Raw genomic sequence first — 13,678 nt, forward strand, 5'->3', positions numbered from 1 at the left:
AGTGTCTTCCACCATGTGTGCAACACCCAGCAGCATTATATGGAGCATGTCCATGGACCAAAACATCGTCCACTTCGCCCTCATATCGATACCAAAATATTCAATCGCACGTCACAACATCCCCCTATTTAACGTCAAAAATGCTTGGCGTGGCTCAGGATATCTCTCGGGAGAGTTGCTGAGCTGCTGGCCTCTCCCGTATGAAAAGCTTCGAGCCCGGCTCGGGTATCACTCCCAACATGTGCAACACATGCGCAATAGCTCATCGGTGTTGAAACATGATGCTCTTCGATCCCTTATCAGGCAGCATCCAAGCAGCATCCGAGAGTGTGTGTCAACCCCGTGCTCGATATAGAAAAGAAAGTATACGTCATTTTTGCTCAACCTCAACAAAGCTCCTTTTTTTTCTCCTTCTTCGAAAAAACTAGCGCCCCTGACGGGATGCTGAAGTTTCGCTGATGAATCGTTGCATGGCGAGATGCTGTCGAGTGGTGTGTCGTGAAATATCGCTAGTTTTATCAAATTCACGAGAAAATAAAAGTGCTAGAGCTAAATCCAAGTGACAATGACGTTGATTTAATTAGAATGAAATGGTTGACGGAGTAAGAATGCGGAAAATTAAGTAAATTTTGTGCTTCAGATGCGATGTGAATCAGCGCAGACATATTTCACCATCGGATAGGACGCGATCAAAAGTGACAGCTCGGCATGCTGCGGATGTGTGTTGAATATTGACAAATAATCGAGTAAAGCTGAGCGTTACATAAAAAAAACATGAACTCCACAATAGTGACAAACATGAAACCACTTTTTTCGTTCTGTGTAATGTGCACCTTGTTGGCATCATGTGTTGCGAATCCCGATGCAAAGAGACTGTATGATGATTTACTCAGTAATTACAATCGCTTGATAAGGCCTGTCAGCAACAACACCGATACAGTGCTGGTGAAGTTAGGGCTGCGATTATCACAGCTGATTGATTTGGTAAGTTATAGTTCGAATCAATTATTGAAAGGTATTCAAAATTATTATTTTGAACTGTATCATGTTTTTGTTATTTATTAGACCATATTAGAATTGGTTATTTATATTTGTTATATAGTTTGTAACATCGACGTAATAAACAATGTTTCACACAGATAATTATTATCGATAGATCTTATTTACAATGTTTCAATCAACATAAGGAGAGATATTGTCTTTATGGGTTAAAAGGTAAACTATGAACTAGCATTGTTATAAACGTGAAAATCGATAAAATTGTAATTCTGATTTCAGAATATTCGCTTGCAGAATTCATATAGTTCAATCCACCGAAAACCTTTAGAACGATAAGATTATAAATACGATTAATCATAGTAACTTTAAGAAGGAAGGGTATAATATGCTCTCATCACGAAAAAATGGATACTCCTACAGAAAAAAATGCTAATATTTATATTCGTGCCTGCATTCTTACAACCGGAAAAGGGGCAGCGGTATGAAATTGCAGCGAAAAATATTAAATTTGTTAATTTTGAAAAATGTTAATTCAAAAACGAAAAAAAAGTCTCTCTGATTTATGCATATGTTATGTAAAAAAACTCAACTTTCAAAAATAAATATAAAAATGAATATAGCGCTCTTGGTCCCGAGACCCTGTAAACTATAAAAATGAATACAATCAATAATTTCGAAAACAAATTTTTTTACAAACATAATATTTTTTTAGAAAAGCCTAGACAATCGGCTTTAATTTGATATGTCTTTCATCCGAATCGGTCCAATTGATCCGAAGTTTCAAATAATAAAATGGAAATGGGCAAGTGGGTAAATATTTTGCGATAAGAAGCAAACTCCCCAATTTTCACGGAAAGGGCCTGGCCGGGTAAGGGAGTAAAAAGTGCCCCAAACCAAATCACTAGCTGTATGGCAAATATTGTAAAGGATATTAAATAAGAAATTTTGGCGATTTATTTGAACCCCTATGTGGTTTGACGTAGGATCTATAGTGAAAAACGTACTTTTTCGTTTATTTCACGCCATCCTCAAAAGATCCGAGATAAAAATTAAAAAAAAAAAAAAACTGAATGTACATCTTACTACGGTGTATCAAGAAAAATTATCAAAAAAAAATTTCATCAAAAATTTTAGTACTAAAAAAATACTCAAATTTTGAAAAAAAAATTTTTGGGATTTACAGATTCAGTACTACTCTAGTTCATATTTAAATGTGTTTCTACGACTTTTCTAGATATGTGTGATTTTGTTCAAATTTTTTTAGTGTTGCGCGGTATCAAAAAATATTTTTTTTATATTTCCAAAGAGTGGTTAGGTAAGGGAGTAAAAAATGCCCCTAAACCAAATCACTAGCTGTATGGCAAATATTGTGAAAGATATTAAATAAGAAATTTTGGCGGTTTATTCGAACCCCTATGTGGTTTGACGTAGGATCTATAGTGAAAAACGTACTTTTTCGTTTATTTCACGCCATTCTCAATAGATCCGAGATAAAAATTTGAAAAAATACTGAATGTGCATCTTACCACGGTGTATCAAGAAAAATTATCAAAGAAAATTCATCAAAAATTTTAGTACTAAAAAAATATTTAAATTCTGAAAAAAAAATTTTTTGGGATTTAGAGATTCAGTACTACTCTAATTCATATTTAAATGTGCTCTTACGGCTTTTCTAGATTGATAAATATCTTCAAGCTGCTTTTTTTCAAATATCTAATAATAAAAATAAAATAATAAAAAAAATACACATTACAAAAAAATGTTAAAGATTTTCTGGCATTTCGAAATTTTGAAAAGAAAATATAACTTTGAGACCCACTTCTGCTCAAGTTTTTATTTAAATGCGTTCGTATGTGTCTTTTTTCTACATGTGGCGTAATTTTTCCTGAATTTTTAAGAGCATTGTGTGACACAAAAATAATTTTCTTCATCGTCTGCATTATTATTTTTATTTTCTTGAAATCGATTATTTTATTGTATTCGTGGTTTTCAATTGTAAGATTAAAATTTAAAAAAAACAAATCGGATTTGTGGTCTGAAAGTTATATTTTTTTTCCATAATTTCGAAATGCCAGAAAATCTATAACATTTTTTTGTAATGTGTATTTTTTTTATTATTTTATTTTTATTATTAGATATTTGAAAAAAAAAACAGCTTGAAGATATTTATCAATCTAGAAAAGCCGTAAGAGCACATTTAAATATGAATTAGAGTAGTACTGAATTTTAAAATCCCAAAAAATTTTTTTCAGAATTTCAATATTTTTTTAGTACTAAAATTTTGGATGAAATTTTTTTTTATGTTATTTCTTGATACATCGTGGTAAGATGCACATTCAGTATTTTTTTCAAATTTTTATCTCGGAGCTATTGAGGATGGCGTGAAATAAACGAAAAAGTACGTTTCTCACTATAGATCCTACGTCAAACCACATAGGGGTTCAAATAAACCGCCAAAATTTCTTATTTAATATCCTTTACAATATTTGCCATACAGCTAGTGATTTGGTTTGGGGGCACTTTTTACTCCCTTACCCGGCCAGGCCCTTTGAGGAACACTATATCGGTTAGGCATGGAGTACCTGATACGACTCATTACATGAAAAACATTGCTCAACCAGATCGATTATGTAGAAAAATTATGTCCTCCAATAAGCAACAATCGTTGACTTGTAGCATGCACCAAGTCAAATAAAAGAAACTCTGGCTTTAGGCATCATTCCGTTGCTCCTTGTTGCCATCCAGCATTCTCTTCGGTTGATAATGTGAATAGTGTGACTTTCGAATGGAATGCCAGTCGCCATGTTGACTAGGGGAGTGTGAGATTTTTACTCACTGAACTCATATGACTTGACCTCCGGAACCACCGTTTAGTATTACTCCGGGGAGAAGACTTTGTTATGCACTCATTGCGCTGTGCTTTTTTGCTTCTCCATCTTCGTTGGAGTTCCGTCATTATTGCAATTGTGTCATACCCATTCAATGCATTCCACGAGTTGGCACTTCTGCACATTGTCTGTACATGTCTGTACGACATTTTTCCGCACGCAAGGATTATTCTCTGAGCAAATTGAGAATATTCGAAGACCACATCCTGCATGCAACACTTGACACTCGACACTTGACACTCGACACTCGACTTGCGACATGCGGACAGATGGTGGTGTTGAACGATGGATCTCCTTCTTTCGTGCGTGGTAGTACTAAAACAACGATAGATTAGAGTTTCAAAAGTTCTAATCTGCTACCCCGCCTACTGTGGTGAATGCATACCGATCCGATGGGGAGCGACCGCTACCCCATCATCATCCGGGCCGACGATAAACCTTCGGCACTCACTAGGCGACCACGATGGAGGTACGATCAAGCAGACTGGGCAGCCTATCAAACCGATGTCAACGCATTTCTGTACCATGGCAGAAACTCCGTACAAAAAAAAACATAGAGCAATTCTTGAAAAAGGGTTGCTCAAAGCAGCACCTACATCAATAGCAAGGAGCAGCTCTGTCCCCGGCAGTCTTTTTGTGGTCCCCTTAAGTGAGAGCTGCAGTAAAGTCGAGGACGGAGGATCTACGGATGACCAAGTGATTATCCAATGGGCAACACCTGAATCCTACCGCCAGGCTCGAAACTAGTGTAGGAAAATAATCCGCAAGGCAGAAGTAAACAGCTGGGAGAAGTTCATCGACGGTGTTTAAAGCGATAATACCTCGGTCGAGCTTTGGCGGATGGGCAATGCTCTCTCAGGAAATGCCAAGGCATTACTCTGCCCATGGCGAACGGGACCGTAATCGATCCCCCCTAAAGTTGCAGATGCCCTTGGGGACTATTTTCATTCGCTATCGGCGATTAATGGTTATTCCAAGGACTTCGTCAGAAAAAAAACTATCGCCACAACTTCGATATCCAATTTGAAAATTCTAGATCATGACCCGCATCTCAATGAGCCATTCCAACCTCGCGAACTCGCTCTGGCACTGACCATCGCCAAGGGTAATTCAGCTGGACCTGACGAGGTTGGTTACCCGCTCTTAGACAAACTTACCTTAGCAGGCGAGGCAAAGTTGTCGGAAATCTACAACCAAACGAATATGGACCAAATGCAAATTTCATCCGGAATGGTCTCATAATCTGGTTGTTCAGATCGAGAAACCAGACAAAACCGGACGCTCTCCGTAAGACTACGGCCCCGTATCACCTACCTGTTGTGCCTCTAGGATGATGGAGAGGATGCTCAACCAACGACTGACCCAGCTGACTATCAGACAACCGATTGCTGGACTTTCAGCAACAGGTGGTTCGTCCAGGTTGCGGGACCAACACATAGCTAGGCAAGGACGTAAAACTTCCACATTGAACTAGCTGCACTGGACATTGCCAAAGCGTATAACAGATCATCAATGCCAGCTGTCTTGTAACAGCTGAACCGCTGGGGGATCGCTGGTAACATGTCACACTTCATGAAGGGCTTCCTGAACCTCCATTCTTTTCAAGATATCATCGGAAACCAAAAAACAAGTATTTTCACAGAAGAAACTGAGATTCCCCAGGGCTCCGTGCTAGCCGTGACGCTTTTTCTTGTGAAGATGAATGGTATGGTCGAGAACCTACCAAGAGGCATTCCAATGGTGATGGGGCCTCCGTTAAGCTTATCAGGCGAAAACTCGCCCAAGCCGTCTAGTGGGTGGCAAAGTGGGCTTATTTAGTAGGTTTCCAACTGTGTCCCTCCAAGAGCGAATATACTCATATGTGTAATTTCAACCACAAGATCATCGACACTCAATGATTCTAACATCCAAAGAAAACAGTATCGATAAGGATCTTCGGGATTACCATCGATCAGAAAGTATCTTTCGAATATCTTGATATCTTGCTGGCCGGCACGCAGACACCAATCGAGAAGCAGGGCTGAATATTTGCGGTGCCAGAGTGAACTCCCGCCTCACTTACGGCCTAGAATTTACGATATTAGGGTTTCAAACCTTGCTGGATAAATTCGCACCCACATGCCATGGTGCCATCGAAACGAATCAGCGGCGTCCATTCCGCTTCTTCTTGGAAAAAGTAGCATGCTACCGAGCAATTGGTTCCACAAACAAAACAGGAAGTGGGTTATATCTATGGTATAACCGCAAGGGTGACGTAGGACTATCGTTGATTTAGAGATCATTTGTTTGAAGTTGAATCTAAATCCATTCTGAATGAATGAATAAATGAATATTTGGGGGACTTCAAAAACGAGAGCGTTACGTTGGAGGCTCAAGGTTTTATGCATCCAATATTGGATACAAAAAACCTTGTTCTGAAGAATAATCTTCAGAAGCTTTCCTGCTAACTGCACTTGATTGACAAATCACAAAACCAAATGTATGTAGTCGCTGTATTATATGGATAGAAAACATTAAAATAAACTCGCTTGAATGAAATTTTCAATTCCAAGGGGAACTGGCAGATTATTTTTCAGCAACGATCATTTCTTTCCAGGTTTCTTCTCGATAACCAGCAAACGAAAAGAGTTGTTCGCGTGTATGTGTGTGAGTGTGTGTGTATGTGGCGGCTGCTTCGATGTCTTCCCGAGGAACCGTATTTCGATGCTGATACTCTCTTGGTCACCTTCTCTTCTCCTTCTGATCGATCGGCTTTTCTGCGCTCCCTCACAGTTAAAACAAACTGATTGCATTTCAGGTCAGGTCAGGCCAGGTAATGAATGTCCTCACGAAAAATGAATGGGTTTCACCACCAGAATATCGCTTAAGTATGCTTTTCGTGCGCGATTGAATCGAGAGAAGGTGTGGTTTACGATGGCAATTTGGAAGGCAAACTAGAGGGGAATGAACTCTCTGAGTATGAAAATTTCGGCGACTGAGCAATAATCGATTGAAAATTATATAATTTTCGCGATACGGAACATTTTCCGTTGCGTATGCATACAATATTGGATACGAAAATATTCTACTGATGGGGAAGAACAATCTTCAGAAGCTTTCCAGCTAATTACACTTTATTGAAAAATTACAAAATCATCAAATCTTTGGTCGCTGTGTTATATGGTTAGAAAGCATTAAAATAAACTCTTTCGCATGAATGTATTTTTTAATTACCAAGGGAACTGGCAGGTTATTTTTCAACAACGATTAGATCTTTCCGGAATTTTCTAGATGCTGAATGGCATCCAAACGAAAATACTCCTTTCAGTTTGGCCTGCAAAAAACTTTTCTGAACTCTAATCTCTAATTTGGAACTCTAAACTCTAATTTGGAGCCCTGAAAAGGCCGTTGATTATATGCTAAGCTAATATAGCACGCTCTCTTCAGATTCGACGGGCCAACTGAATGTCCTTGGGCATGATGTGACGCGTTTTGCGTGGATAGCACACAAATTGGTATCTTCGAATAGGCCTCCTGCAGCGTCATAACCGCGGAACTTTGGAAGCGCAAGTCGGTTTTGAAGTCCTGAGCAATTCCACGAACCAAATGCTGCAAAGGTAGCTTGCGGATCAGCAATTCAGTCGACTTCTGATAGCGACGAATTTCACGCAAAGTTCCCGGTCGATAGCGATGTGGCTTCTTCACACTTCCTGCGACTTGTGCGCTTATCCGAGCTGCTTTCGTGGTGACTTACCACCGAAAGATTAACGACCTGTCTGCTTAGTCCCTTACTCTACTCTCGGTGCGAGAGTAGAGTAAGAAATGAACGAAAGCAAAGGAAGCGTCATTTTATAAACCATAAAAGTATAGAATATAAACCCCACCCTCTTCATTATATAAGCTTACTGTATACTTACTTCGATGTTATTCGTTTCTCTCTCAGGGTAAGCAACGAATATAATAAGGGTGGGGTTTACATTCTATACTATTATGGTTTATAAAATGACGCTTCCTTTGCTTTCGTTCATTTCTTACTCTACGCAACGTGAAAACTCGTTTGTTTGGGACCAAGCAGACAGCTCGTTAGTCTTTCAGTGGTAAGGCACCACGAAAGCAGCTCGGATAAGCGCACCAGCCGCAGGAAGCGTGAAGAAGCCACATCGCTATCGACCGGGAACTTTGCGTGAAATTCGTCGCTATCAGAAGTCGACCGAATTTCCTTGATTTTACACCCCGGTATAGAAATGAAAGACGTAGTCCTACGTCAAAAAGACGAATCAACTGAAAATCTGAAAATAAAGTATAAAAAAAAGAAACGCGAGTACATACAGCTGATGATATTTTCGTTCTTCTTCGTCCTATCGTTTACGGTAAAAAGTAATTTGAAATTACTATGGACCACTCTGTATATTACAAAAGTATTATGTCGTAAATCGAAAACTATCATACATCTTAATCCAATCTGAATATGGTCCAAAACATCAATAATCACCAGTCAGCTCGCGCAGTCCGAAGCCGCCGGACGCAAAGTTGTTCGTGTCCGTTATTGTGTTGGAACAATACCGTTATCGGTTTTGCTGAAGTGATTGTGTCGCTCTAACGGTGTTTTCTTTATTGCGAGAGTGAAGTGATAAGTAATCACAACCAGCGGGAGGGAGAAGTCCTCCACTGCGGGCGCTGTGAGCGTGTGCCGTTCCTCGTCATCGTATTGTGGTGCGATACACCATTGCTGTTGTGCCAAGCGATCATCACGTGGTTCGATTGGAGCACCGTTACAAATCATCCGCACCGTGCGCTTCAAGTATTTTAGTTTATATATATATTAGGTTAAGGATTTAAAAAAAAAAAAAAGAAAAAGTATAATTGTATATCTGCCATAATGGCAGAGTGCGATCCTCTTGATATGGACATTGAATCTGATGTTTCCTCCTCACTAACTACTGGGAAGTCGCTTAAACGCGTTCCCCCCTCAGACGATGTCTTTTCAGAGGAAGAGTTAATCAACCTCAACAAGCCCCCTTCAAGAAAATTGGCAAACTTTTCCACTTCGCCCCCTCAATCTCCCGCTCCCGCTTCCGATTATCTCCCGAACTTGCCTCCCAGCCCAACTGTTCCCGCTCCCGCTCAACAATCGACCTCGTCCTCCCCCGCAATTGTCCCCTCTCCGCGTGTCAAGGTCTATCCAGAAGATGCATCTGGATCTGGCCCATGGGTTGTTTTCTTCCGGCCAAAACCCAACGGGAAATCGCTCAACGTCATTCAGATCATGAAAGATCTGACAAAAAATTATTCCTCCGTGGTCGAAATTAGAAAGGTTCGACCGAACAAACTGCGTGTTGTCGTGGCTGATCGGAAGCAAGCTAACGAGATTGTTGTCGACAATAGGTTCGTACTAGAATATCGCGTCTATGTGCCCTGCCATAACGTAGAAATTTCGGGGGTGATCACAGAAACGGGTCTGACGAGCGCATTAATAAAAGAGGGAGATGGCAGATTTAAAAAGCTCCCTTTGACGAAAGTTAAATTTTTGGACTGCCATCAATTAGGAAAAGTGTCCCAGGAAGAGGGAAAAACAAAATTCACGCCGTCCGACTCGTTTCGAGTAACTTTTGCTGGTTCCGCCCTCCCTGACTACGTTATGGTGGACAAATTGAGGCTTCCGCTGCGTCTCTTCGTGCCAAAGCCCATGACTTGCAACAAATGCAAGTCAGTTGGTCACACAGCAGACTACTGCGCCAACAAGGAGCGCTGTGCCACTTGCGGAGAGCAACATGTGGGCAAATCCTGCAGTGCGACTGAGCATAAGTGTCCATATTGCGGGGGGACCCCACATGAGCTCTCAGCTTGTGAAAATTACAAGAGTCGCTGGGAGAAACAGAAGCGCTCTTTAAAGGAACGCTCGAAACGCACTTTTGCGGAAATTTTGAAGGGCGCTTCTCCACAGGCCCAACAACAACAACATCCAATCTCCTCACACAATATCTTTTCCACGTTGCCAGTTGACGAAATGGAAGCGGACACAGCTCACGGGGGTACACCGTTTATTTCCCAAGGGAATCCCCGGCGCAAAAATGTGACCACTCCCAAAATTCAATCACAAGTCCCTCCGGTGATATCCCCTGTTAGCTTGCCTAAAAAAACGAGTGCAGCGGACAAGCAAAATCAGGTTCCTCCTGGCTTCCGTGGGAATAGTTCACCTTCGAACGACCCAGCACTCGAGGGGACATCAAAAACCCCAACTGTCCCTATTTTTCCGTCCAGCTCAACTTCCCAATCGGGATTTATAAAGTTGTCTGACCTTTTGGATCAAATCTTCAAGTGTTTTAACGTTTCCGACTCCATCAGAACCATTGTCATTTCAATGCTTCCAGTATTAAAGACAATTTTGCAACAATTGATGCAAACATGGCCCCTCCTTGCAATGATTATCTCTCTTGATGTCTAATTCAAATAGAGAGGTCGGAGATATCACTGTTTTACAGTGGAATTGTCGTAGTCTTATCCCTAAATTGGATACATTCAAATTTTTAATTCATAAGTTCAATTGTGATGTTTTTGCTCTGTCCGAAACTTGGCTTTCTTCGCGAGATGATCTCTCTTTCCATGATTTCAATATTGTACGCTTGGACCGTGATGACAGATACGGAGGGGTGCTATTGGGGATCAATAAGTGCCACTCATTTTTTCGAATTGACCTTCCACCTATTGGAGGGATTGAAGCTGTTGCTTGTCATGCAAACATCAGAGGCAAAGACCTCTGTATTGTCAGCTTGTATTGGCCTCCGAGAGCTGCGGTTAGCCGCAAGCAACTTGTTGACATGTGCTCACTCCTTCCTGAGCCACGATTGATCTTGGGAGACTTCAACTCTCACGGAACTGCCTGGGGGGAACAGTACGACGACAATCGTTCATTGTTGATATATGACCTTTGTAACAGCTTCAATATGACCATTTTGAACACTGGGGAAACAACACGTGTACCTAAACCTCCTGCTAACCCAAGTGCTCTTGACCTCTCGCTTTGCTCGAATTCACTATCGTTAGATTGCAAGTGGGATGTAATCCAGGACCCCAACGGTAGTGATCACTTGCCAATCAAAATTTCCATCACCATTGGGTCGAATTCTTCTGAATCTATAAACATGGCATATGACCTCACAAGACACATTGACTGGAAAAAATATGCGGACGCGATTACTCTAGCCATCAATTCCAGAGATGGTTTACCTCCATTGGAGGAGTATAACTTCCTTTCTCGTTTGATCTATGACAGCGCAGTTCGCGCTCAAACGAAACCCAATCCAGGTTCCACCATTTTCCGAAGGCCTCCCAATCTATGGTGGGATAGCCAATGTTCCAAGCTTTATGTAGAAAAATCGAATGCATTTAAAGCTTTTCGGAAACGTGGTACTCCTGAAAATTTTCAAACGTATTTAGCCCTTGAGAATCAGTTCAAAAATTTGATCAAAGGGAAAAAACGTGCTTATTGGCGAAATTTTGTGGGAGGTTTGTCACGAGAAACGTCAATGAAAAAATTATGGAAAGTGGCTCGAAACATGAGAAATCGCTCTTCATCCAATGAAAGCGAGGAATATTCACATCGATGGATCTTTAATTTTGCACGAAAGGTTTGTCCTGATTCAGCTCCTGTGCAAAAATTTGTTCGAGATATACCACAAGATAGGTGCGATCTTGATTCCGAGTTTTCGATGGTAGAATTCTCTCTTGCTCTCCTTTCATGTAACAATTCTGCTCCGGGATCGGATAGGATTAAGTTCAACTTGCTGAAAAACCTCCCTGATGTGGCGAAACATCGCTTGTTGAACTTATTCAATCGGTTTCTGGAGCATAATATTGTTCCAGATGATTGGAGACAAGTACGAGTTATAGCTATTCAAAAACCCGGAAAACCCGCGTCCGACTTCAATTCGTACCGCCCAATAGCAATGCTGTCTTGTATACGGAAATTGTTGGAGAAAATGATCTTGTTTCGCCTTGATCGATGGGTTGAAACGAATGGCCTACTCTCAGATACACAATATGGGTTCCGCAGGGGCAAGGGGACGAATGATTGTCTTGCGTTGCTTTCTTCAGAAATTCAATTGGCTTACGCCGAAAAAAAAACAAATGGCTTCAGTATTCTTGGACATAAAGGGGGCCTTTGATTCTGTTTCAATAGAGGTCCTGTCAGACAAATTACACTCTCAGGGTCTGCCGCCTCTATTGAATAATATGTTATATAACTTGCTTTGTGAGAAACATTTGAATTTTTCTCACGGGGATTCGACAGTAAGTCGGGTCTCCTACATGGGACTCCCCCAGGGCTCATGTTTAAGCCCCCTTTTGTACAACTTCTATGTAAGCGACATCGACAATTGCCTTACACAAAATTGCAACCTAAGACAACTTGCAGATGATGGAGTGGTGTCTGTCGTAGGATCAAACGAATCCGAACTGCAAGGACCCTTACAAGATACTTTGAACAATTTTTCAACCTGGGCCATTGGGCTAGGGATCGAATTCTCCACGGAGAAAACAGAGATGGTGATTTTTTCTAGGAAGCATAGACCAGCAAAACCAAAGCTTCAACTTTTGGGTAAACCGATCACTCATGCTATGTCTTTCAAGTATCTTGGGGTCTGGTTCGACTCCAAATGTACTTGGGGGGCCCATATTAGGTATCTGAGTAAAAAATGCCAACAAAGAATAAACTTTCTCCGTACAATTACCGGCACCTGGTGGGGAGCCCATCCCGAAGATCTTCTAATGTTGTATCGAACAACTATTCTCTCAGTGATGGAGTATGGCAGTTTCTGTTTTCAATCAGCTGCCAAAACACACCTCATTAAACTCGAGCGAATTCAGTATCTTTGTCTCCGTATTGCGTTGGGATGTATGCCCTCAACGCATACCATGAGTCTCGAGGTTTTGGCAGGCGTACTCCCACTAAAAGATCGCTTCAATTTATTATCTCTTCGGTTCTTCATTCGGTGTAAGGTTATGAACCCATTGGTGATCGGAAATTTCGAGCAGCTGATCGAGCTAAATTTTCATTCTGGATTCATGAGCTCATATCATGAATTCGTCTCCATGCAGGTTGATCCTTCTTCGTATATTCCCAACCGTGTTTGTTTTCCTGACTACATCAATTCCTCTGTGCATTTTGATCTGTCCATGATGCAGGATATCCATGGAATTCCAGATTATCATCGATCGGGGATCGTTCCTACGATTTTCGAAGCAAAGTATGGGCGTGTCAATTGTGATAATATGTACTTTACTGATGGGTCCTCTATGAATGAGTCCACAGGATTTGGAGTGTTCAACAAATTTTTTAGCACCTCACACAGTCTTCAGTATCCTTGCTCAGTGTATATTGCTGAATTGGCAGCAATACACTGGGCGCTGGACAGTGTCGCCTCACGACCTGTTGAACACTATCACATTGTAACGGATAGTCTTAGCTCTGTCGAAGCTATCCGTTCAGTGAGGCCGGAAAAGCACTCGCCGTACTTCCTTGAGAGAATACGAGAAATTTTGAGTGCTTTATCCAGACGCTGTTATGTCATTACCTTTGTCTGGGTCCCTTCACATTGCTCAATTCCGGGTAATGAGAGTGCTGACTCATTAGCAAAGGTGGGTGCAATTGAAGGCGAAATTTATCAGCGTCAAATCGCCTTTAATGAATTTTATTCTTTAGTTCGTAAAAATACCATCGTTAACTGGCAACGCAAATGGAACGAAGATGAATTGGGCCGGTGGCTCCACTCAATTATCCCTAAGGTTAGCCTCAATCCGTGGTTCAAAAGTCT

The 13,678-nt window shown here is 41.1% G+C and overlaps 1 protein-coding gene across 1 annotated transcript in view; it reads left to right on the forward strand.

Annotated features, from left to right (window-relative positions):
* The first annotated feature begins 312 nt into the window (after window positions 1-312).
* LOC129775292 (acetylcholine receptor subunit alpha-like 2) overlaps window positions 313-13,678 on the forward strand; it is a 93,931-nt gene continuing 80,565 nt past the window's right edge. The window contains exon 1 of the mRNA XM_055779856.1: window positions 313-984. Within this exon, the coding sequence (XP_055635831.1) occupies window positions 775-984 (210 nt within the window). The 5' untranslated portion in view covers window positions 313-774. The remainder of the gene's footprint in view (window positions 985-13,678) is intronic.

Source organism: Toxorhynchites rutilus, chromosome 3 (assembly GCF_029784135.1).
Source record: "Toxorhynchites rutilus septentrionalis strain SRP chromosome 3, ASM2978413v1, whole genome shotgun sequence".
Taxonomy (NCBI): domain Eukaryota; kingdom Metazoa; phylum Arthropoda; class Insecta; order Diptera; family Culicidae; genus Toxorhynchites; species Toxorhynchites rutilus.